Below are 23,925 nucleotides of genomic sequence, written 5' to 3' on the forward strand. Positions count from 1 at the left end.
GCGGGCACTGCACTCACACTTACATGGACAGATATGGGGGGGGGGACAAGGAAATGTATAGTTAGCACAGAGCTATCTTAACGACTAAAATGAGCAAATTAACTTAGTGACTAAAACTGATTACTTGACTGGGGGAAGGGAGAGCCCCTAACAAATATTCTATGGAACATGAGGAGGAAAAAAGGCTGTGATGCCGAGTTTGAACAGTCATCAGAAAAATAAAAGTTTCTGTATTGTTTTGGAAGAAGTCTAAACATTTTATAATTTCTTATGTACAGTTAGTTGCCCTTTATTAGTCTTAAAGCAAATAACTTTTTTCCCCCAAGAATGACAGTCCGTTATTACTTCAAATTTTTATTCCAACTCCAAAAATAGGACTATCCCATACAATGGCAAACATTCTGCTTTTTTATGGTCATTACTCAAATATACTTGTTTGCCTATGCTTACTGTTAAATTATCACCTACAGCATTTCAACTGAGAAAAAAGTCCCTTTATATTTTTAGTTATACCTCTTAAGACAGTCCAAGAGAAAATAAACTAATATATGATGCTACTCACTAAAAGAAAAAAAGATAGTCTTCATGGTCTTTCATTCATTTCATCAACTAGGTCACATAAGGCAGCATCTTTTTCTATAATCTGGTCCCTCCTGTGACCTGAATTCTCTCTTTGTTGTTCATTCTGTCCAGTACAATTGCTGTTATCATCAGTATCCATTGGCTCAGTTTTAACTCTCATCCCTGCTTCTGAATGGGGCAAATCATCAGGCAAAGAAGCAAGGCAATTTTGAATCATTTCAATTACTCGTTCCAGGTGTTTCTGAAACCTCTCTGCTGTTTCCAGACGTTGCCGTTTCTGGACCTCCATCATGACTCTCAAGGTCTCTCTCGCTTGGTGGGGTCGATACTCATTTATAAGATGGTGCACATGTACAAAAAGCAGCTTAAGATCTTCCAGCTTCTCTTCTCGTTTTATACTCCCAGGGCTCCTAATTAAGATATCTAAAAGGTCCAAGAAATTAACCAGTATAGACATATTGAGTTTTCTCAGTTCTTTCTTGTGATCAAACTGCATAGGATGAAGCCGTTCGATGCCCTGACTTTCCAAAGGGCGAATGATAAGATCATCACACTGGAACTGGTTGCCAAACATCATGTAACTGTCTTTAATCGGAGGGGGAGGCTTGGGAGCTAAGCCTTCCTGAATATTTTCATCTGTGTACTCCTTGATGTACTGCATGGGCGGTGGTGGAAGTGCACTCACTTGCTGTGGCTCACCCATTGTGGACAATCAAGAACCTAAAGAAGCAGAACATAGATTCAGAACAGAACTATAAAACACAATCCCAACCCCCATAAGTGACTTCCAAGTATGTTCTTACTTCTGACAGGACAGAGTAAAAGACAAGATGATCTTGGATATTAAAATTAACATTTACAAAAGGGACTGGCTATCAATTATTTCCTAATTAAAGATTATGTTAACAGCCATATATTTTCCTTTATGTCCTTGATGCTTTCAAGGGCAGTTAAATAAACAAAAATTAGACTTTCTCATCTATAACGACAATCTGAGGGAACTGGAAGCTGTGGCAGCCCCACATCAGCTGGGTGTCTGCTGAGGCAAAAGAAAGCCTACAGATGGATATGCAGGGTGTTGTTTCTGCTTTGTGCCTAGGATCTCCTGTTGCCACCACCCCCTACCCTAGGGTGTTGGGGGCGGGGTGCCTGTGCAGCAGAGACATCCAGAGACCATGCTACTACAGCAGAAGGTTCAGACACCCATAATTACAGTAATGACATTGAGAGAAAAAGAGAAAGAACTTCCAGAGCACAAAAGACCCCCAGCTCCTGTCAATTTCTCAAAGACAGACCTAGGCAAAGTATACTGAAAATAAAAGGGTGCTGGGGGAGGGGAGCTCTTGTGACATATGACACTGTATCATGAAGCTTCACTGATGAGGGAAAAAGTTACCAACCTACAACCAGGCAGCCTGGTCAACACAACTTTGATGTTCAGAAGTCCACTGTCAATTCACACCATACTATCTTCAAGCTTCCTGATGGTAGTAAGTATGCCTTGAAAGTTGAGATTCTGTTAGGCAGTCAAGACAAGAGATGTGCTAATTTCACGCTAGAGGACTAGTGACCCTGGCAAAGGAGGAAGAAAAAAAAAAGCAAAGCTGTGGTTTCGTGGATGAACTGACAAGAACTAGTTAGGTTTATGGAACAGGGCAGAAAAACCACATTGCACAGACTTCTGTGTCAAGTATAAAGGCAGGTTCTGTAACTGATGGTGGACACTGGCAAAATCCCCTTACATGGAAATGTTTTGCCTTTTCCCATTTAAACCTACTTAGTCACTGACTCTCCTGGTCCTACATCCTCCTCACAGTGCCTGCTCCGTTCTAGTGACTGACCATTCACCCACAAGCCTGCAGGCTTGCGTCAGATGGCTTGGTGCTTATCTGAATCAGACCTAAATGCTGCAGGCATCATGGGCACTGCAATGAGAGCAGTGAAACAATCTCTATCAACTAAAAATACACCCAGAGCTGTGTAAACTTGATCTGTGAAGGAAATTCTGAGAACACAAAGCAGTGTCATTTGGAAACCTTACAGTTATTTCAATCTCTTCAAGTCTTTATCACCTGTTAAAAGGCATGCTTGTTGTCCAGACTAAGTAAAGACACCATACGCTTAAGATGGGACTTTCTCCAGAAACCTTGGATAGCAGAAGTTTGAAATTTAACAATGCTGTCAAAATGTTTAGAGTTTTAAGTGTTTGGTTTTGGAAAACAGTGTATAATAGAAAGCAAAAGTGATCTTTAAAAACTAGTAAATATTTTAGAAGTACATGAAGTTGGGAATGAGACACGGTGATGGTCTGCAGGGTATCAGAGGGGAAGGAGTGGGTAAGCAATGTGTGTTATAAAATTTTCAAAAAACAAAATATATATTCGAAAACCTAAGAGTAGAGGGTCTTTATTTGTGGAGCCTTTGTATGGCACATGATATATTTGATTCTTTTTTTTTTGGTAGGTGCATGCTGGAACCTACTCTGGGAAAAAGAACACTTATATGCAAATGTCCTATGCCTTACTTATTACTCTTTCCCACAGTGAAACTACATATGGTGTTTACCAATCTACGATCACAATCACCTTCGCTTTCTATTGCACAATAGTTTCCAAAACCAAACACTTAAAACTCTAACATTTGGACAAAAAACAAACAAGCAAACCCAAAGCATTGTTAAATTTCAAACTTCTATTATTATCCAAGGTTTCTGGAGGAAGCCCCATCTTAAGAGTATGGTACAGTTTTATCAACACATTAGCATTCTATAAACCCGAACACTGCAACATATATGGTCAAAATAACCTCTGCCTATTCCAATCTGAGTCCAAGTGTATTATCCAAGGAGGAGATTCCCCGAGTGCTTTTTCGCAGTGATCTGAATTTCAGGATACACCATCTTCCAACATCAACCGGGGCCAGTAACACACGGGTTCTGTACCAGTGTTACACCTAGAATCGTTAATCTGAGGGTAGCCTCTTCAAACTCTTCAGGTTTCCAACTGTTTGGTCATCCCACACACACCCCATTTGCTTCTTTTTTTTTCCACTCCTCTTCCCCTAAGTACTTCAGTATAGTCCTAAAACACGAATGTTCTCTGGCAACCATAGCAAGCCGACATTGATCTTCATTTCAGAAACAAGAAAGGCAATCCCCAACGTGCAAAACTGGTTACATCAGATCAAAAGCCTGGCAAATGATGCAACGGGAATTCTTACTCCCGAGTTTGCTAGTTTTTTTTGCGCCAAAGTACAAATGCCCGAGCTTCACTAAGTCGCGAAGCATCCACGGCACAGCCTGCCACGGGACGGGATCCGCCCATCACCGGTTTAAACTGAACTTTTCAAAGCCGCTGGAGGTCGTAATTGACTAGCACTAGCAAAACCCACACTTTCTAGTGTTTGTTTTGGATGAGGGAAAGCGTCGCAAGTTCAGAGACTCGGTTCACTTTGTCCCCTGTACCTGAGACCCCTCGGAAAGTCTGGTAAATGAGGACTCGGGATCCGCTCGGAGTTCTCGCGCCCCTCCCGCCAGCCCCCGCCGTCCCAGGTGGCTTTTCTCATTTTACCGATGGCGACGGGGCACAGTCCTGGCTACAGCGGTTCAAAAGCAGTCGGCGTGGGGACGAGAACTCGGGCCTCCCGAATACGGCTTGTCCCGCACGCGGCTCACCTTCGGCCGCGGGCAGACTCCGCGGAGCTAGGCTGGGAGCCGGGGCACGCGATCCCGGGATTCCCAGGATGCCCCGCTCCGGACCTCGGCGCTCCACGCTCGGGGAGACGCAGCCGCGGGGGCGGAGAGAGAAGCTCAGGCTGCGGTCGCCAAGCGCGGCCGCCGCTCACCGCTGCGCTTGCTGTTCCGGTAGCGACTTTCCTCAGCGCAGCGGAAGCACAAGTTCCGGTTGCCTTCTCAGGAAGAAGCCTCTGACGCTGGCCTTTAATTGGCTACCGAGGATGTCCTGTGACAGGTCTTACTCCCGCCCTAAAGATCTTGCGCCTGCGCACTGCCGCATCTCCCGTTCTTCGCCCCAGGGTTTTCGCAGGGATGTCGCCCTACCCAGCACCCACCCGCCTAGGTCAGGTCAGGATAGTACTGCCTATTAATTCCATTCCTCGCCCCTCCCACTTTCAAATGAGACTCTTAACGAAGAATCCACTTGCCTTATGTAAAAAGTCAGAAAATACGGATAAGCAATATATTAAAATATTCTATGGAAGCTAACCTCACCATCAAAACTGTTTTAATAAGATTATACTCCGTAATAAACATATATATACATATATATGTATATAACCATTTGCAAATAATATGGACATATTTGTGAACATGATTAAGAAGAAAATCCTAAACCTGTGCCCTCCCCCCTCCGTTCACTTTTATTTTCTCTCAGGAATTCAAAGATGTCTATTACAATTCTTCCACAAATTGACAAATGAAAAAAAATTAATCTGATGTAATTTTTTAAATGAAGGGAGGGGGCGATTTCACCGTATAGCCCAGACTGGCCGCAAATGTCCCTTCCCAGCCTCAAAAGAGTACAGCAATATGCCATCAGGCCCAGCAAGAAAACTTCCCAATGACCATTTTGTTTATGGGTTTTTTTTTTTGCTCTCCCACACAAGTGTCCAAATTCATGGGAGTCTTAAGGATGCACACTGAATATTAAAAGTAAGGTAAGAATGTTCTTCTGATAAAAACAGCTCTGCTTCACAATTCTTTCTTTAAATACGTGGAGAATTGCAGGCTAAAAGTGAAAGTACTGATCATCAACTTTAACGGTTCCTTGCTCAACATCATTTCATCTCCAGGACAGTGTGTAACTCTGTAAGGTAAGGCTTTTTATTTCTTCGTATACCCATAGGACTATTCCTCATTTCCTGTGGAAACAAAAGCAAAATCTTTTCTCCAGAGTAACATACCTTTTGACTTCAAAATATTGACTTCAAAATACCTATCTTGGGTTAGTTCAGCAGCATTTATAAACAAAAGTCTTTTAGCAGCTGTTTCTCCTTTCTCAGCATTCAAACAATTCAAAGAGTGCATAATAACATACAGTATCAAGATTCTCTGTTTATTTTCCATCTTTATGCAGCTTTATTTCAACTTCTATTTCTTTTATTTTTACTTTTAACTTTTTGAGACAGGTTCTCTGTATATCTTTGTCCTGGAATAACACTGTAGACCAGGCTGTCCTTGAACTCACAGAGATTCTCCTGTTTCTGCTTCCCCAGTGCTGGGATTAAAGGTGTATGCTACCACACCTTGAACTCACAGAGATCCGTCTCTGCCTCCCAGGCACTGGGATTAAAAGTGTGTGCTACCACACCTTGAAGTCACAGAGGTCAATCCACCTCTACCCCTTGAAGTCATAGAGGTCAATATGCCTCTGCCTCCCAGGCATTGGGATTAAAGATGTGTACCACCACACCCAACTACTCTCTTTCTTTCTTTTTACTTTTAGAACTTTAACTTTTAGCCTGCATATATTTTTAACACACTGTAAACCATTTAGAGGTTTTCTTCCTCTTTGAATCTCTTTACTGTATATCTCTCTTTTTCTGACCACACAAGTCTTCAATGGGTAGGACGAAAGCCGTAGCTTTGACAGTTAGATCCAACCCATCCCTTAGCTTTCCAGCCTCATGGCTGAGATACCAGCCAGAGCTGTGTTCACTGTCACAACTCTATGGCGTTTCAAGGTCCTTGCCAGCAAGCAAGCTGCATCATTCTGCTCACAGACCACACTCAGTCGGACTACCTGCCTGAAAGAGTCAGAATTTACCCTAGCAGGACAGCCCAGAAAGCTGGCATTTTAAAACAGCTCAGCTTTTTTCCTGCTACGGCTGAAAACTGAAAAGCATGCATTCAGCTTTTCATCAACACCATTTAAGTATTTTGTGGCAGGACCTCTTAAAGGAACTACAAAGTTTTGCAGCTAAAGCTGAGTCAGGAAGCCTCTCTTAGATGAGAGTGCTTGCTTGCCTCTAGCAAGCAGAGCAGACTGAGAAATTGCTGCTACCAAGAAAACATGCTTTACTCTATTCTTTCCCAAGCTTTCTCAAGCTTTCTGTGGATTCAGTTATCCACATGGGCGCCATCTGTAACATGAGGACTGACTTGTTGGGGTATCTGTTCTACCCAGTACCCCACAACCGGCAAGCAACAAAGAAAATCACACACAAGACTTCATAAGATTATAAACTGATTGGCCCATTAGGTCAGGCTTCTTATTAGCCCTTGTAACTTATATTACCCCATTATCCTTACCTACGTTAGCCACATGGCTCAGTACCTTTTCCAGCAGGGCAGCTTACATCTTTCCTCTCCGGTGGTCTGGGCAGAACTGCAGAGGGAGCTTCCTGCTTTCCAGAATATTCCTGTTCTCATCGCCCCGCCTCTACTTCTTGTCTGGTTGACCCACCTATACTTCCTGCCTGGCCAATCAGCGTTTTATTAAAATACATGATTGACAGAATACAGACAATTCTCCCACATCATCCTCCCTTATCCTGCTTCCCACACTGTGCTGAAGTAGAAGACTGAGCTCTGTTCAAAGTTCTCCAAGGCCGTTTCTATCACATGGAAAATGAAATCTAATGCCCCTACCATGGCCTATAGAAAGCTCTACAAGATGATAGTCCCCCAAACATTTTAAAATGTACTAAACATCCTTCATAGGGTTTTTTTTGTCTTCAACTAAAATCACATTCATGTAGCGTATTGGTTTATTGCCTTCCTCATCAGAATACAAGTTTATGAGCATAGAACATCTTCCTGTTTCATTCACTGTTGTCAGCACCTAGAACAATGTCTGAGATGGGCAAGAACTCAAGAAATATTTATTGAATAAATAGCAGAATGACTCTGTCTCCTGTAACTCTGGGGAACGTATTCCATGATCACTAGTGAGTACTCTGAAGGCACAGATTGCTCCTAACCCTGTACATAGTATACAGCTTTATTATTCCCACCTATAATAAAGTTTAATTTATAAATAAGTGCAGTAAAATGAACTACAGTAACTAATGAATAGAATATTTATGAGAACATATGTAATAAAATTTTGTGAGTGTGGTCTTTAAGTATCCTATCACTAATTCACTTTTAGGAAATACTTTATGACTTCCCATTGATATACATGAATAGCAAGATTGATTCCTCTTGTACGTAAAATAAAGATTACTTGAGCAAAAATCCAGCAATAATGTAACAGAAAATCTCTAACTGATGGTGTCTACTAAGAGACTGCAGGGCAGGTAGCATATATAATATCTGTACTCTGGACAAAGGAGTAATTCACAACATTGGCAGGCCAGAACTGAATAGTCTGTACCATTCTGTTCAAACAGATGCACACTTTAAAGCATACTATAAATTTATCTCTGGAATTTTCCAACTAGTGTCTTTATGCCATATTTGTCCATGGACAATTGAAAACAAAACCTTCGATAAACAAGGACTACTATACGGCCGTATAGTGATGCTAATAGGTAGACCATGGTCTACATAGCCATAGCTCTGCTGTGTGACAGTACTTTCCTCACAATATTAACTGTCAAAACATCTAGATTGTGAACTTTTCAGTTCACGCTTGTTGTGCACTCACTTTCCCAACTGAGATTAATTTCTAGAAGGTCCAAACTGTACTTGTCTTACAGCTAGTGACCTAATCAAGGTAGACTGTCAACCTCTTGATTCTCATTTTGGTATTCTTTCTAGTAAAACCCAAATGAATAGTGGCTGTGAAGTTCATGTCGTGATAGAAGCTAGTGAAAACATGGGTGTGATAAACACTTATTTGATCTGTTGTTGACTGTATCTGCAAGGTCTGAATGGAAAATGTATGCCTTAAGTTTAACAAGGAATACTGTTAGGAGCCGCCAGGATGTCGCCTTGGCGAGATAGTGCCAGCGGTCCTTTGATGCTGCCGCACAGGCCAGTGTGCTTGGGGCCTTGTTTTGCATTTCAGAGCCTTGGTCCTGTGGCCTTGGGCCCTAGCAGAATGGCATCAACCAATCAACATTCGAGCCTCTCACCCTAGAAAAGCGGCTGCCTTTGGGTTTTTCACTCTCTCTCGTCATCCCTTTTCCCCATTCCCCTTTTCAACCGAGTGCTCCAATAAATTGTGATTGAGAAGGATTCTTGATTTTGTGATCGTTCCTTCTTGCTGGACAAGGAGTGCGTGTCGCAGAATACATTTCTTCAGCACTTCTTTATGGTGTGTCCATCATGCCAGGCACACTTCTAGAAGGTTAAAGACCATGTCCAACCTTCTGATGGAGAGATGTAGACAACAGGATGCAAACATAGGAATCTCAAATACCGAAAAGGGCTGTGGGGACAAAGTAATGCAGTCACATTGTGGGCTAAGGCCAGCTGCTTAGGGGAGTGACAGATGGTGACCTTGGGTGTCAACTATGAATAATGGAGAGAGGTGACTGTTGCAGGGGTAATGGAAACAGCAGTTGGAACAATATCGAGGTCTCCATGATGGTCTTTAGCTGGAGCTGGAAAGTAACCGAGCGCACCTACCTTGTAGTGTGCACCTTCTCCTGTGTCCTGCCACGCTCACAGAAGTAAGCGAATGTAGTGTTACAAACCTTTGGGTTGTAACTGCTCTGCATCCTCAGTCTGTCCTTGTTAGTTGTTTCTGCTTTGCCATCCCAAAGGATGAGCAGTGCTTTAATCTGCTGTCATTTGATGCTAGCAGTCTGTTCTTCAGTTTTCTGTCATAAGCGTCTTTTCTCCAGTGAGCTGCTTGAGTTTTTATACTTTTTAAAAATTAGCTTGTCTTCTCTGTTGAGTTGTGTGAGCGTGCGCTGTGTATAATAAGTTATTTACTAGATATATGTCTCATAAATATTTTTTTGTAGCATGAGGGCCAGCTTGTTGGGGTATCTGTCCCGCCCAGTACCCCACAACCGGCAAGCCCAAAGAAAATCACTCACAAGACTTCATAAGATTATAAACTGATTGGCTCATTAGGTCAGGCTACTTATTAGCTCTTATAACTTATGTTACCCCATTATCCTTATCTACATTAGCCACAATGGCTCCGTACCTTTCTCAGCTGGGCAAGTTACATGCTGCCTCTTCCGTGGTCTGTGCAGGAGTGCCAGAGGAACCTCTCTGCTTCCCAGAATTCTCCTGTTCTCCTGCATCACCTCTACTTCCTGTCTGGTTTTCCCGCCTATACTGCCTGCCTGGCCAATCAGCGTTTTATTAAAATATGATTGACAGAATACAGACAATTCTCCCGCATCATTTCCCCCTTTTGTTTAAGTAAGCCGCTGCTTTTTTTAAAGAGAGCGAGACCACGCCCCAGTGGGCTGGTAACTCAGCGGCAATTGGCTGAAGGAGCGGAAGGAACTCCCACAGCATTTTTTTAAGAACTTACGGCTGATCTTTTAACTTTCCCTATAGTATCTTTAAAACAGCAGGAGGTCTTAGCTTCTGCGAAGTGCTATCAATTCTTATTTTTTAGATTTACTTATCTTTTGCTTATTTTACTAAGAGTGTTTTGCCTACACATTTGTATGCACAACACATGTGTGCCTGGTGCCCACAGGAGCCAGAAAAGGGTTTTGGACTTCCTGGGACTAGAGATACAGATGGTGGGAGCCACCATGTGGGTGTTGGAAATCAGACCCAGGTCTTCTGCAAGAACAATGGGTGCTCTTACCTGCTGAACCAGATCCATCCTATCAATTATGCCCTTTCGTGGCTCATACTTCATGTATCTTATCCAAGAATCTTTGCTTAACCAAACATTGTAAGGGATTGTGGGGTTTTTTTATGATTTTAAGTGTTACTTTGAGATTTCTAACTTTGGGTGGATTTGTTTTCATATATAGTTTAGATAAGAATCTGGGTTCCAATCATTTGTTACTTTTGTATATAGAAATATAACTTTTCCAGCACTTCACTGACTGCTAATATTATAGTGCTATTGGTAGAAAGATTCATATACAATAATCTTTGGGTTGTCAGTCAGTTTGCATTTTCAGCCTGTTACTCAGTCTCAGGAGAAGAATTGGAAGCTAGCAAATGAAATAGTTGGTTGCAGTATCTTCTTATTCATAGGATATAATATAGTATATACAGTAACAGTGTATATATGTGTGTGTGCATTTGTCTATATACATATACATACATTCGAAGATCTGTAACCTAAAGGAAGCACTTCCAATGAAAATCAATGCTAATGAATTTTCCTATGAAATCTACGGTATAACTTCAATCCCTAATAACCATTTTTTTTTGGTTCGTGTTCTTGTTGCTTTATTGGTGTGAACAAAGGTACCACCAACAACAACAACTCAGCAACCCAGGCCTAGTACAGCCATTGGTGGGAGGGGTAGTTTGCTTTGTGGTTCACATTTTTTATGCCAGCAGGGGGCAGCAGTAACCGGCTCAGCTACATTCAGGCCCTGGGGCTTCTGTGCTAATTTCCCTCACTGTCTCCCACTTCCCATCTGTTACATATAAGGCACTGCCAGGCTGCTGTGTGCATGGTGTTGTGTGCTATTTCTCATCCTCTGTTTGGATAGCCAGGCTCTCTGTCCTAAAAATCCCCCAAACTCTCCCAGTCATCTCTCCCTCCCCACAGGTCTCTGAAATTCATTGACCTTTTAACTATCAGACCGATGTGACCTTTCCTAAAATGTCATGTCGTTGGAGTCATGCATAGAGTTTTCTTCTACTTAAGGATTCTTCCATTTCTTTTGTAACTGTATCTTTTCTTTTTTTAAAAAAACCATTTAATAACATTTCATCACGTGGACATACCTTCTTAACACGCGGAGGTCAGAGGACAACTTTGTGAAGCTGGTTCTCTCCTTCTGTGTCTCTGTGGGCTACAGCACCTTTACCTGCTGAGCCATCTCTCACCCATGCTTAGTGTTTGCTTATAAGAGTTCTTTGACTATTTCGGGTAATAACCTTTATCAGATATGTCTTTTGTAAAATATCCCACTCTGGAGCTTATCTTCTCGTTTTTCAACGGTGTCTTTCATAGAACAGATGGGGTGGTTGTTGTTTTAATCAAGACTGGCTCATGTTTCCATGGATTATGTGTTTGTTGGTGATACAGTTTCACATTTTACAGGCAGGCCTATGACTTGTTTGTGCTCGTTTTTGTGGTAGGTTAAGGTCTTGGATGTCTGGTTGTCTCTGTTTACTGATAAAACTATCCTGCCTCCAGTGAACTGCTTCTCCTTCTTTGCCAAGTCAGTTTCTTTCTGGGCTTTCACTTCCCTTCCTTTGGTTCATCAACAGTTTCAACAATGATGCTTTGTGCTATCAGAGTAATTTGTGATAAATCTTAAAGTCTGGTCCTGTTAGCCGTTTGGCTTTATTTTCCCCAGGATTGTACTGGGTGCCTTCTAGACTTCGTGCCTTTCCTTATAAACTTTAGAATCTGTTTGTTAGTATCCACACAGAAACCCCCTAGGTAAACTAGTTATTAAAATGGGAGGCAGTTGTAGGTAATTACATGAAGCAATGCAGAGAGATTCCTTGCATGCGGTGTCCAGTTTATCCTGGTGGTACATCTTGCAGAATGATAGTGGAGAATAGTTATTACAGCCATGATATAGCACAGTCAAGGTACCTTTCCGTCACCTCTCATGGTGCCCTTTTATATATCCATTTCCCATAACTCCTGGTAACCACTACCCTATGTCCTTTCTATAACATTTTAGGTCAGCAACATTGCATAAATGGAACCAATCAGTATGTAACCTCTGGGGCTAGCTTTCCCAATCAGAACAGTTACCTGGAGAGTCAGGTAGGTTGTTTAATAGCATATCCTTTTTTCCTGGATATTATTGTATAACACGGATGTGAAAAGGATATTTTAACCACTGAAGGAGTCATCCAGGGCTGTTTTTTATTATGTAAAAAGCTACCATAAACATTTGTGTAAGGATTTTTATATTGAGATACATTTTTGTTTCTCAGAGATAAATAACGAGGGGTAAAATTCCTATAAAACATCTGCATATTTAGTATTAGAGAAACTACTAAACCATTTTCCGTAATGACTGTGCCTCTTTACATGTCCGCTATCAGCAAACACAGATGAGTGACATAGTTTCTCCTGCTCTGAATCAGGCTTTTGTATTTCCCTATTTATTATTTTTTAACTATTTTCATAGACCATTGTGATTTTAATTAGCATTTCCTCAAATGAATTTATCTTATTTAATCTTTTTATTATCTGGATAACTTTTGCCCATTTTTTTGACTGGATTGTTTGTTTATTTTTTAATTTTTTTTTATTTTTGGTTATGTGTGTGTAAGGGGGGGTATGCATATGTGTGCAGTGCCCATGGAGGCCAGAAGAGGGCATCAGATCCCTTGAAGCTGCAGTTGGCAGTGGTTGTGAGCCATCTGATGCGAGTGCCTGGAACCAAACTCAGATCTTCTCTTTGGTCAGTGTGTGCTCTTAACTGAGGAGCCAAATGCTGACATTTGATAGTTTTACAACATAGAAACTGTTCCTCTGTGGGCCATTTGATTTGCAAATATTAATATTTTTTGGATTTTCAACCTGTTTTTATTTGATTAACAAGATCATTCAAAGAACTTAGTGTCTTGAATTTTGAAGATGTGCAAATGAACAATTTGTTTTTCTTTATGAACTACATTTTTAACATCTCCTATGGTTTCTTCTTACATTTCTTGTAATTTTGTTTTCTTTAGGTAAATCTTGAATAAATCTTTGACTCACTTTGAGTTCCTTTTAATAAGGTTCAAGGCTAAATCAAATGTATTTATTTTGTGGTTTGTCACTACCCAGGACCGTATGTTGAAAGGCTCTTTCTCCCATTGAGTCACTTCTGCACCGTCATAAGGACTATGCCAGCCATCTCTACATAACACGCTTCAGAGTTTCCCATTGTGTTCCCTTCAGCAGTATGTCTTCCTCCACTTAGGCCACATAGTCTTGGTGACTACCACGGTGCAGTGCCTTGAAATTGGGGAGACGTATCCCTAATAATTGGTTTTATTTGTAGTTATTCTGGATACTTGTGTTTATTTCTCATACATATGATTTTTTTTCTCATGATTTTGTCTTTACAAAAATATCTTATTGAGTTTTATCTGATAGCACATTATACCTATAAGTCGCTGTGGGGAAGACAAAAATACTGAAACTTCAAATTCGTAAACTGGATATATCTTTCCGTTGACTTACAGCTTCTTGATTTCTTCCCTCAATGCTGTGTACAAGTTTTTAGATTTACATGTAAATATCTATGTTTTGTATTCTGTGAGCTTGGGGAACTCACTTATCAGTTCTTGGAACTTTATTGTAAATACCTAGGGAGTTCCTGTATAGCGCTCTTGTTATCTCCGCCTAAGGAGAGTTGTGTTTCTCGCTTTTTCATCTGTATATTTTTGATTTTATGCTGTTGCTAGGGCACTGCCCACAGCTCCTGGCACTCTGCTGGGTACATGCGATGAGTGGACATTCTTGCTTTGCTCTTGGCCTTAGAGAAGTGTGGACTTTCATCACTCTGTAAAATGTGAACTCAATTTTTTTGCGCTGTTTCATATTGACGTTTTCTTTCTGTTACAGGAGATGTTTCATTGTGACTAGGTGTTGGATTTGTCATTTACTTTTTCACAGATTAATGTGATTTTTCTTCTGTAGCCTCTCCAAATGTGGTGATTATATCAATTGATTTAAGATACTCTGGGATAAAACCCACTTGGTTGTAGTATATAATTATTTTTAGACATTGCAGAATTCTGTTTGCTATTATTTTGCTGGAGATCTTTGTCTTATACTCATGAGGGACATTAATCCACTGCTTTCTTCTTTCTCCTTTTTTCATCTTTAAAAATATTGTTTTACTTTTTTTTGGAAATTTTTAAAATTTTATGTGTTTGAATGTTTTGCCCACTTACATGTGAGTGCATCACATACATACATGTCTAGTGCCTGCCAAAGTCAGAGGAGGTATCCTATCCACTTATACTAGAATTTTGAAGGGTTGTGAGCTGGCATGTGGATACTGAAAACCAAACTGAAATCTTCTAGAAGAGCAACAAGTGCTCTTAACCCTTGAGCCATCTCTCCAGCTCCTTTAATAGTTTCTTGAGACAAGGTCCCACTGTGTATCCCTGTCCTTTAATTCAATATCTTGATGCCTTCGTCCCCTTGGTGCTGGGATTACACATATGTCTAGCCATACCTAGTCCTTCTTCTTATTAGTTTCTTTGCTTTTGGAATCAGAACACTACTAGCTTTATGAGATGAATGAACAGGTATTCTACCTTCTAGAAGGCATCGTGTTAAGGTGGTCTTCCCTCCCCTCCACTCCTCCTCCCGTCCCCCTCAACCTCCAGAGTGCTACAATGGCAGGTGGTTACTACTGTGCTCAGTGTTTCTTTCTTTTAGCTGGAGGTAGAATTTACCACTGAAACCATCTTGATTAGGTTTGTTTTTAGAGGGAGTTAAATTGAAATTTCATATCTCTCTGTGTTTGTACATTTATGAGGGTTTTGTTCTTTGAGGAAACTGGTACACTTTATGTAAGTTCTGAAGCTCTGTGGTAGCCCTGCTTGCAGGGTCCCTTTAGACCCCCTTTTCATGTCCTCAGGGTCTGTGTGAGGATTTCTGATTTTCCTCTGGGATACTAGCAATGTGTGTCTTTCCTGTTCTTCCTTTGTTCATTTTACTATAGGTTTGTCAATTTTTCTTTCAAACAACCAGCTCTTTAATGTATTTTCTCATTTTAAATTTCATTGATTTTTTTTCTGCTTTGGTCATCCTATTTCTTCTCTGTTTCATCTTGACTTTAATTTGTTTGCTTTGGGCTTTTCTCTTACAATTTTAGTCTTAGGATGAGAATTTAAATCACTTAATTGAGACTTCAATCTTCTGTTGTATATGCAGAAGATGTGTTCTTTTGTCTACACACTGGTTTAGCTATATTCCACAATTATCAGTATTATTTTTATTTTCATATCTATGCATTTCTTATTTCCCTTTGAACTTTATGAAGACCGAGGATGTAGCTCAGTTGTAGAATAAATTCAGTCTCTAGCACTAAAAACAAATACAAAAAAACCTGGGCCTTAGATTTCCTTTATGATCTTAGGGAGTTAGAAGTGCACTGTGAAGACTTTTACTATTCGGAGTGTCTGGTTCCTGTAATCTTTCTGTTATTGATCTCTGGCTTGCTCCCACTGAAGTCAGATGATACACAGTATAATTTCAACTTTGTTAGGTCCCTTGAGGTCATCTCTAAGACTTGGAATATGAATGTTTTAATACAACAACTTGAGAAGAATGCGTTTCTGCCAATGGTGAGTGGAGTGTTTGGAAAACACTACCTGGACCACCTCGGTAGAGAGCATCATTGACGTATTCTGTATGGTTGCCAATCTTTGTCTAGCTGCTCATTATATTGCTGAGAGAGGTATGTGGAACTACAACTCTAACTCCAAATACCACTGTGGATTTGTTTCTTACATACAGTCAGTTTTTGCTTCCCATCTTTCATACCTTTTCTTTTTTTAAAAAAGAAATTTTTCTTCATCCACATTTTGCCTCAGGACTTTTTAATCTTTCATTCTTTTTTAAAATTGATTTTATTAAGCTATACATTTTTCTATGCTTCCATTCCTTCCTCTCCCCTCCCCTTCTGCCCTCTCCCATGGTCCCCATGCTCCCAGTTTACTCAGGAGATCTTGTATTTTACTACTCCTCATGGAGATTAGATCCATGTATGTTTCTCTTAGGGTCCTCATTGTTGCCTAGGTTCTCTGGAATTGTGATTTGTGGTCTGGTTTTCTTTGTTTTATGTCTAAAAGCCAGTTATGAGTGAGCACATATGATATTTGTCTTTCTGGATTTGGGTTACTTCACTCAATTAAAGTTTTCTAGATCCATCCATTTACCCACAGATTTCAAGATGTCATTATTTTTTTGTGCCATGTAATACTACATTGTGCAAATGTACTACATTTTCCTTATCCATTCTTCAGTCTAGGGGCATTTAGGTTGTTTCCAGGTTCTGGCTATGACAAACAATGCTGCTAGGAACATAGCTGAGCGCATTTCCTTTGTGGTATGATATACCCAAAAGTGGTATTGCTGGGTCTTGAGGTAGGTTGTTTCCTAATTTTCTGAGAAACCACCATATTGATATCCAAAGGGGCTATACCAGTTTGCACTCCCACCAGCAATGCAGAAGTGTTCCCTTTATCTCACATCTTCTCCAGCATAAGTTGTCATCAGTGTTTTTGATCTTGGCCATTCTTACAGGTGTAAGATGGAATCTCAGAGTAGTTTTGATTTACATTTCTCTGATGGCTAAGGATGTTGAACATTTCCTTAAATGTCTTTCAGCCATTTTAGATTCCTCTGTTGAGAGTTCTCTGTTTAGATCTGTACCTCATTTTTATTGGATTATTTGGGTTTTTTTGATGTCCAGTTTCTTGAGTTCTTTGTATATTTTGGAGATCAACCCTCTGTCCAATGTGGGTTTAGTGAAGATCTTTTCCCATTCTGTAGGCTGCCATTTTGTCTTGTTAACCATGTCCTTTTCTTTACAGAAGCTTCTCAGTTTCAGGAGGTCTCATTTATTAATTGATTCTCTTGGTGTCTGTGCTACTGGGGTTCTATTTAGGAAGTGGTCTCTTGTGCCAATGCGTTCAAGTGTACTTCCTACATTCTCTTCTAAGAAGTTCAGTGTGACTGGGTTTATGTTGAAGTTTTTGATCCATTTGGACTTGAGTTTCATGATGATAGATATGGATCTATTTTCATTCTTCTACATACTGATATCCAGTTATGCCAGCACTTAAATATGCTTTCATTTTTCCATTTGATATTTTTTGCTTCTTTGTTAAAATCAGGTATTTGTAGGTGTGTGGATTATTATCTGGGTCTTCAATTTGGTTCCATTGGTCCTCCTGTCTATTCTTATGCCAATACCAGGCTGTTTTCAGTATTGTAGCTCTGTAGTAGAGTTTGAAGTCAGGGATTGTGATGCCTCCAAAAGTTCCTTAATTGTGCAGGATTGTTTTGGCTATCTGGTTTTTTGTTTTGATTTTGTTTTTTTTTTAATTTTGTTTGTTTGTTTGATTTTTGCTTTTTTGTTTTTCCATATGAAGTTGAGTACCATTCTTTTGAGGTCTGTGAAGAATTTGGCTGGGATTTTGATGGGCATTGCATTGAATCTGTAGATTGCTTTTGGTAATATTGCCATTTTTACAATGTTAATTCTACCTACCCAAGAGCATGGGAGATCTTTCCACTTTCTGGTGTCTTCTTCAATTTCTTTCTTCAAAGATTTAAAGTTCTTGTCACAAGAACTTCCACTTGTTTGGTTAGAGTTACTCCGAGATATTTTATGCTATTTGTGGCTATAGTGAAGGGTGATGTTTCTCTGATTTCTTTCTCAGCCCATTTATCATCTGTGTAAAGGACGGCTACTGATTTTTTGAGATAATCTTGTTTCCTGCTACATTAGTGAAAGTGTTTATGAGTTGTAGAAGTTCTTTGGTAGAATTTTTGGGGTCACTTATGTAAACTATCATATCCTCAGCAAATAGTGATAGTTTGACTTCTTTTCCGATTTGTATTCCCTTGATCTCTTTTTGGTGTCTTATTGCTCTAGCTAGGACATCAAGAACTATATTGAATAGATATGGAGAGAGTGGACAATCTTGTCTTGTTCCTGATTTCAGTGGGATCGCTGGGAGTTTTTCTCCATTTAGTTTGATGTTGGCTGTTGGCTTGCTGTATATTGCCTTTATTATGTTTAGGTATGTTCCTTATATCCCTGCTCTCTCTAAGACCTTTATTGTGAAGGGATGTTGTATTTTGTCAAATGCTTTTTCAGCATCTAATGAAATTATCATGTGGTTTTTATTTTTCAGTTTGTTTATGTGGTGGATTACGTTGGCAGATTTTCATATGTTGAACCATCCCTGTATCACTAGGATGAAGCTGACTTGATCATGGTGGATGATGGTTCTGATGTGTTCTTTGATTCGATTTTCCGGCATTTTATTTAGTATTTTTGCATCAATGTTCATGAGTGAGATTGGTCTGTAATTCTCTTTCTTAGTAACGTCTTTCTATGGTTTGGGTATCAGGGTAATTGTAGCCTCATAAAAAGAGTTTGGCAATGTTCCTTTTGTTTCTATTATGTGGAACAATTTCAGGAGTATTGGTATTAGTTCTTTTTTGAAAATCTTGTAGAATTCTGAACTGAAACCATCTTGGTCCTGGACTCTTTTGTTGTTGTTGTTGGGAGGATTTGATGACTGTTTCTATTTCCTCAGCAGTTATAGGTCTGTTTAATTTGCTTATCTGGTCTTGATTTAATTTTGGTAAGTTATATTTATCCATAAAGTTGTCCATTTCCTTTAAATTTCCAATTTTATGGAGTACAGGTTTCTGAAATATGACCTGATGACTCTCTGTATTTCCTCTGTGTCTGTTGTTATGTCCCCCTTTTCATTTCTGATTTTGTTAATTTGAATATTCTCTCTCTGGCTTTTGGTTAGTTTGGATAAAGGTTTGTCTGTTTTGTTGATTTTCTCCAAGAACCAACTCTTTGTCTCATTGATTCTTTGTATTGTTTTGTTTCTAATTTGTTGATCTTAGTTTTCAATTTGATTATTTCCTGCCATCTAGTTCTCTTGGATGAGTTTGCTTCTTTTTGTTCTAAAGTTTTCAAATGTTCTCTTAATACACTAGTGTGGAGTTTTTCCAGCTTCTTTATGTAGGCATTTAGTGTTATGAACTTTCCTCTTAACACTGCTTGCATTGTGTCCCATAAATTCGGGTATGTTGTGTGGGCATTTTCATTGAATTTTAGGAATTCTTTAATTTCTCCCTTTATTTCTTCCTTGACCCACTGATGATTCAGGTGAGCATTGTTTAATTTCCATGTGTTTGAGGGCTTTCTGGAATTAGTTCTCCTGTTGAATTCTAATTTTAAGCCATGATGAACTAATAAGATACATGGGAATATTCAATTTTTTGGTATCTGTTGAGGTTTGTTTTGTTGCTGACTATGTGGTCAATTTTTGAGAAGGTTCTATGAGGTGCTGAGAAGAAGGTATATTCTTTTATGTTTGGATGGAATGTTCTATAGATGTCGGTTAAGTCCATTTGAGATATAACATCTGTTAGTTCCCTTATTTCTCTGTTAATTTTTTGTCTGACTGACTTGTGGTGACAGTGGAATGTTGAAGTCTACCACTGTTAGTGTGTGGGGTTTAATGTATGATTTAAGCTTTAGAAGTGTTTCTTTTACATGTGAGGGTGCCCTTGTATTTGGGGCATAAATGTTCAGTATTGAGATTTCCTCTTGATGGATTTTTTCCTATGACTAATATGAAATGTCCTTCTTTGTCTCTTTTGATTGATTTCAGTTTAGGATAGCTATACCAGCTTTCTTCTTAGGTCCATTTGATTGGAATTTTTTTCCCAACTCTTTAATCTGAGGTGATGTCTGTCTTTGAGGTTGAGGTATGTTTTTGTATGCAGCAGAAGGTTGGATTCTGTTTTCATATTCAGACTGTTAGCCTGTGTCTTTTTATAGGTGAGTTGAGTTCACTTATATAAAAGGATATTAATGACTAGTGATTGTTATCTCCTCTTAATTTAGTTTTCATTGTTGGTGATGTTAATTTGTGTGTTTTTCCCTTTTTTGAGATTTGCTGCTATGAGATCATCAATTGTCTGTGTTTTTGTTGATGTGACTAACTTCCTTGGGTTGGAGTTTTCCTTCTAGTACTTTGTGTAGGTCTGGGTTTGTGGCTAGGTATTGGTGAAATCTGGTTTTGTCATGGAATATCTTATTTTGTCCTTCTATGTTGATTGAAAGTTTTCCTGGGTATAGTAGTCTGGGCTGGTATCCGTGGTCTCTTAATGTCTACATAACACTTGACCACAACCTTCTGGCTTTCATTGTCTCCAATGAGAAGTCAGGTGTAATTTTGATACGTGTGTCTTTATATGTTACTTGGTCTTTTTTCTTTGCAGCTCTTAATATTCTTTCATTTTTCTGTATGTTTAGTGTTTTGATTATTATATTGCAAGGGGACTTTTTTTCAATCCACTCTATTTGGTGTTCTGTACATTTCTTATGTCTTTCTTTAGGATAGGAAAGTTTTCTTCTATGATTTTATAAATATATTTTCTATGCTTTTGAGTTGAACTTCTTCTTCTTCTATACATATTATTCTTAGGTTTGGCATTTTCATGGTGCCCCATATTTCCTGGATATTTTGTGTTAAGCTTTTATTAGATTTAAGGTTTTCTTTGACTGATGAGTCTATTTCTTCTATTATATCTTCAGTGCTTGAGAGTCTCTTTTCTATCTCTTGTATTCTGCTGTTTATGTTTGCATTTGTGGTTCCTGAACATTTTCTCATGATTTCTGTTTCAATAATTTCCTTGGCTTGTGTTTTCTTTATTGTCTCTACTTCAATTTTCAAGTCTTGAATAGTTTCTTTTATATGTTTGATTGCCTTTTTCTTTGTTTTCTTTAAGGGATTTGTTGTTGTCTTCCAATTTTTTGTTTGTCTTTCCCTCCATTTCTTTGAGGGAATTTTATATTTCCTCTTTAAGGACCTCAAATATTCTCCTAAAGTTATTTTTAGGTCATTTTCTTCTGCTATATCTATATTTGGTTGTTCAAGTCTTGCTATTGTAGGGTGATTAGTTTTTACTGGTATCATGTTGCTCTTTGTGGTGTTGCATGTGTTCTTACCTTGTCTACCCATCTTTTCCCTGTATTGGTGTAGTTGGGGATGTCTGTGACTCTGGTGAAAAAATTTTCCAGGTGCCAGTGGATCCAAGACTCAGATGGTTGCTCCTTGTGGTGCAGTCAGTGCCACGGTTCCAGTCACCTCGTTGGTCACTCTGTGTTCCTTGAGGTCACTCTGTGCTCCCAGGCTTTGCTCTGCTCCTGTGGTGTTCACTGTCTCAGGCCTGTTCTGGCCTAGGTCACTGGCTCAGTCCTGTTTCCGTAAATGTCCTTGGTCTGAATCCACTCGTGCTTCTGTGGAGTTCACTGCCTCAGGCCTTCTCCTTTCACACCTTTTCTGTGGGGTGAATACACTCATATGGTTGCTATTTTCTTGGTCCCTTTAATACCCCCTGTCTCTTTCCCTCCTACCACATCTCACAATGTATCCTAGTATGGCTCTGAACTCATGATCCCCCGCAACCTCAGGTTCACCTCACAATTTAATGTCTTTCTTAATCACAACATGATGTGTCTTTCTTGTTCATGATGGTTTTCACTGCTCTGTAGTCTACTTAATGATATTAATATAACTCTTTTTGTTGTCTTTAATGTTTTCATGATACAGTTTTCTTTCTTTTGCCTTTAATATTTTTCTGTCATCAGAGATTTTTTTAGAGGATATTGTGAGGGTTTTTATAGATAACATATAATTGCATCATGCTTTTTGAATAGGTATATGCAGAGTATTTATGTTTAATATGTTTATTAATATGCCAGAACTTACATATGCCATTTTGTTTTCTGTGTTTTTGTTTATAGTTTCTTTTTCCTGTGGATTATGCTAATATTTTCTAGAGATTCATTTTGATTTACCTATAATATTTTAATACTTTTTTTTTGGTTTTTCAAGTCAGGGTTTTGCTGTAGCTTTTGGAGCTTATCCTGGAACTAGCTCTTGTAGACCAGGCTGGTCTCGAACTCACAGAGATCCACCTGCCTCTGCTTCCTGAGTGCTGGGATTAAAGGTGAGCGCCACTACCGCCCAGTTTAATTCTTTTTTAAAGTGTTGGATTTTCTTTATTATGTTTACGTGCACGGCAGGATTGGGGGTGTGCCTATGAGTGCAGGTGCCTGACAAGGCCAAAGGCAGCAGACTGTTGAAGAGCTGGAGCTGTAGGAGGTGTGAGCCACCTGACATGGGCTCTGAGAACTCTGGTCCTCTAGAAGAGCAGTAAGTGCTCTTCGTTGCTCGGCCATCTCTCCCGCCCCAATTGGATCTCTTTTCAAGCACTTTGATGATGCCACCATAGGTATAACATATATACATATCTTTTCACAGTCTGCTGTTGTCATTTTAATGGTTTAGGTGAAATACAGAAACCTTACGTTTCTTTATATCCCTTTCCTCTTCTCCACTTAGAATATAATGGTCTTAGATATTTCCTTTATAAACAATTATATCAAACAGAAAGCATAATAATTTTCTCCCGAAGGTGTCAAACACAATTTAGAAAAATCTTACCGAAGGAAAACCTATATATATTTTCCTATATTTTTGTTTATTGTGTTCTTCCATCTTTTAATATCTAGCCACAAATATTTAAATGAATCATTTTGAGCCTCTCAGGCTCACTCTGTGTTTTATTTGTTCTGTCATTGTAGAGACATTATAACCAAGGTGGCTTACAGAAGAAAGCATTTTCTTCTTTTTTTAAAATCTATTATTCTTTAACATCCTGACTACAGTTTCCCCTCCCTCCTCTACTCCAAGCTTCTCCCCCCTCACCTCCCCTCTCCCTACACCCCCATCCATTTCTCCTCTGTTTCTCTTATTTCTCTTCGGAAAAGGGCAGACCTCCCGTGGATATCAAGCAAGCATGGCATATCAAGTTGCAGTAAAATACTGCAAACTAAAATAGGTACTTTCCCTCCTATTAAAGCTGAGTGAGACAACCCAGTAGGGGGAAAAAGGGCCCCAAAAGCTGGCAAAAGAGTCAGAGAGAGCCCCTACTCTCACTGTTAGGAACCTCACAAGACCAAGCTGCACAGCTGTCACATATATGTGAGGGGGGAGGGGCTTTCAGGCTGCATGGTCATTGATTCAGTCTCTGTGATCCCCTATGAGCTCAAGTTAGTTGATTCTGTGGGTTCTCTTGTGGTGTCTTTGACTCTACAGAAGAAATTAGTGACTTACTTCCAGTTTCAGAGGGTTAGTCCTTTATCATCAGGGTGGGGAACATGGTGGCAACTAGGAGACATGGTACTGGAGACGTAGCTGAGAGTGCTACCTCCTGATCCACAGAGGAAAACGGGAGACACTGGACCTGGCACGACTTTTGAAACCTCAAAGCCACCTCTAGTGACAGAACCCCTCCAACAGGACCACGCATCTCCTAGTCCTTCTCAAATAAGTTCACCAACTGGGGACTAAGCATGAAAATATATGAACCTATAGGGCCAATCTCATTCAAACCACCACACTGCGTAAGGGAGGATGACCTGGAACTTCTGATCTGTGTCTACCTCCAGGTGTTGAGATTACTGTTCTATGTCACCAATATGTCCTGTGGGTCTTTAAAAACAGGTTTTCTGGATGAGTCTCTCTCTCTCCTT

The 23,925-nt window shown here is 39.6% G+C and overlaps 2 protein-coding genes across 5 annotated transcripts in view; one reads left to right on the top strand and one right to left on the bottom strand.

Annotated features, from left to right (window-relative positions):
• Positions 1-338: 338 nt before the first annotated feature.
• Med7 (mediator complex subunit 7) lies at positions 339-4,446 on the bottom strand. 4 transcript variants are annotated; one of them, XM_048435935.3, is made up of 3 exons: positions 4,256-4,445; positions 1,983-2,154; positions 339-1,302 (listed from the first exon to the last, which is right to left on the bottom strand). In XM_048435935.3, exon 3 carries the CDS (start codon positions 1,283-1,285, stop codon positions 584-586), a length of 702 nt encoding a protein of 233 aa, XP_048291892.1. In that variant the 5' UTR covers positions 1,286-1,302; positions 1,983-2,154; positions 4,256-4,445; the 3' UTR covers positions 339-583. The 4 variants fall into 4 exon arrangements, with proteins under 4 accessions (XP_048291892.1, XP_048291893.1, XP_048291895.1 ...); XM_048435936.3 differs by having other exon boundaries at positions 4,152-4,445; XM_048435938.3 differs by lacking the exon at positions 1,983-2,154 and having other exon boundaries at positions 4,256-4,446.
• Positions 4,447-5,225: 779 nt separating this feature from the next.
• Positions 5,226-23,925, top strand: part of Itk (IL2 inducible T cell kinase) — a 109,479-nt gene continuing 90,779 nt past the window's right edge. Inside the window, exon 1 of the mRNA XM_085694879.2 lies at positions 5,226-5,412. The gene's annotated coding sequence lies outside the window, so the exon portion shown is untranslated. The remainder of the gene's footprint in view (positions 5,413-23,925) is intronic.

Source organism: Myodes glareolus, chromosome 9 (assembly GCF_982192425.1).
Source record: "Myodes glareolus chromosome 9, mMyoGla1.1, whole genome shotgun sequence".
Classification (NCBI taxonomy): Eukaryota; Metazoa; Chordata; class Mammalia; order Rodentia; family Cricetidae; genus Myodes; species Myodes glareolus.

Excerpts from the sequence above, each read along its gene's own strand:
- Med7 (XM_048435938.3), bottom strand. The coding sequence starts at position 1,285 with ATGGGTGAGCCACAGCAAGTGAGTGCACTTCCACCACCGCCCATGCAG.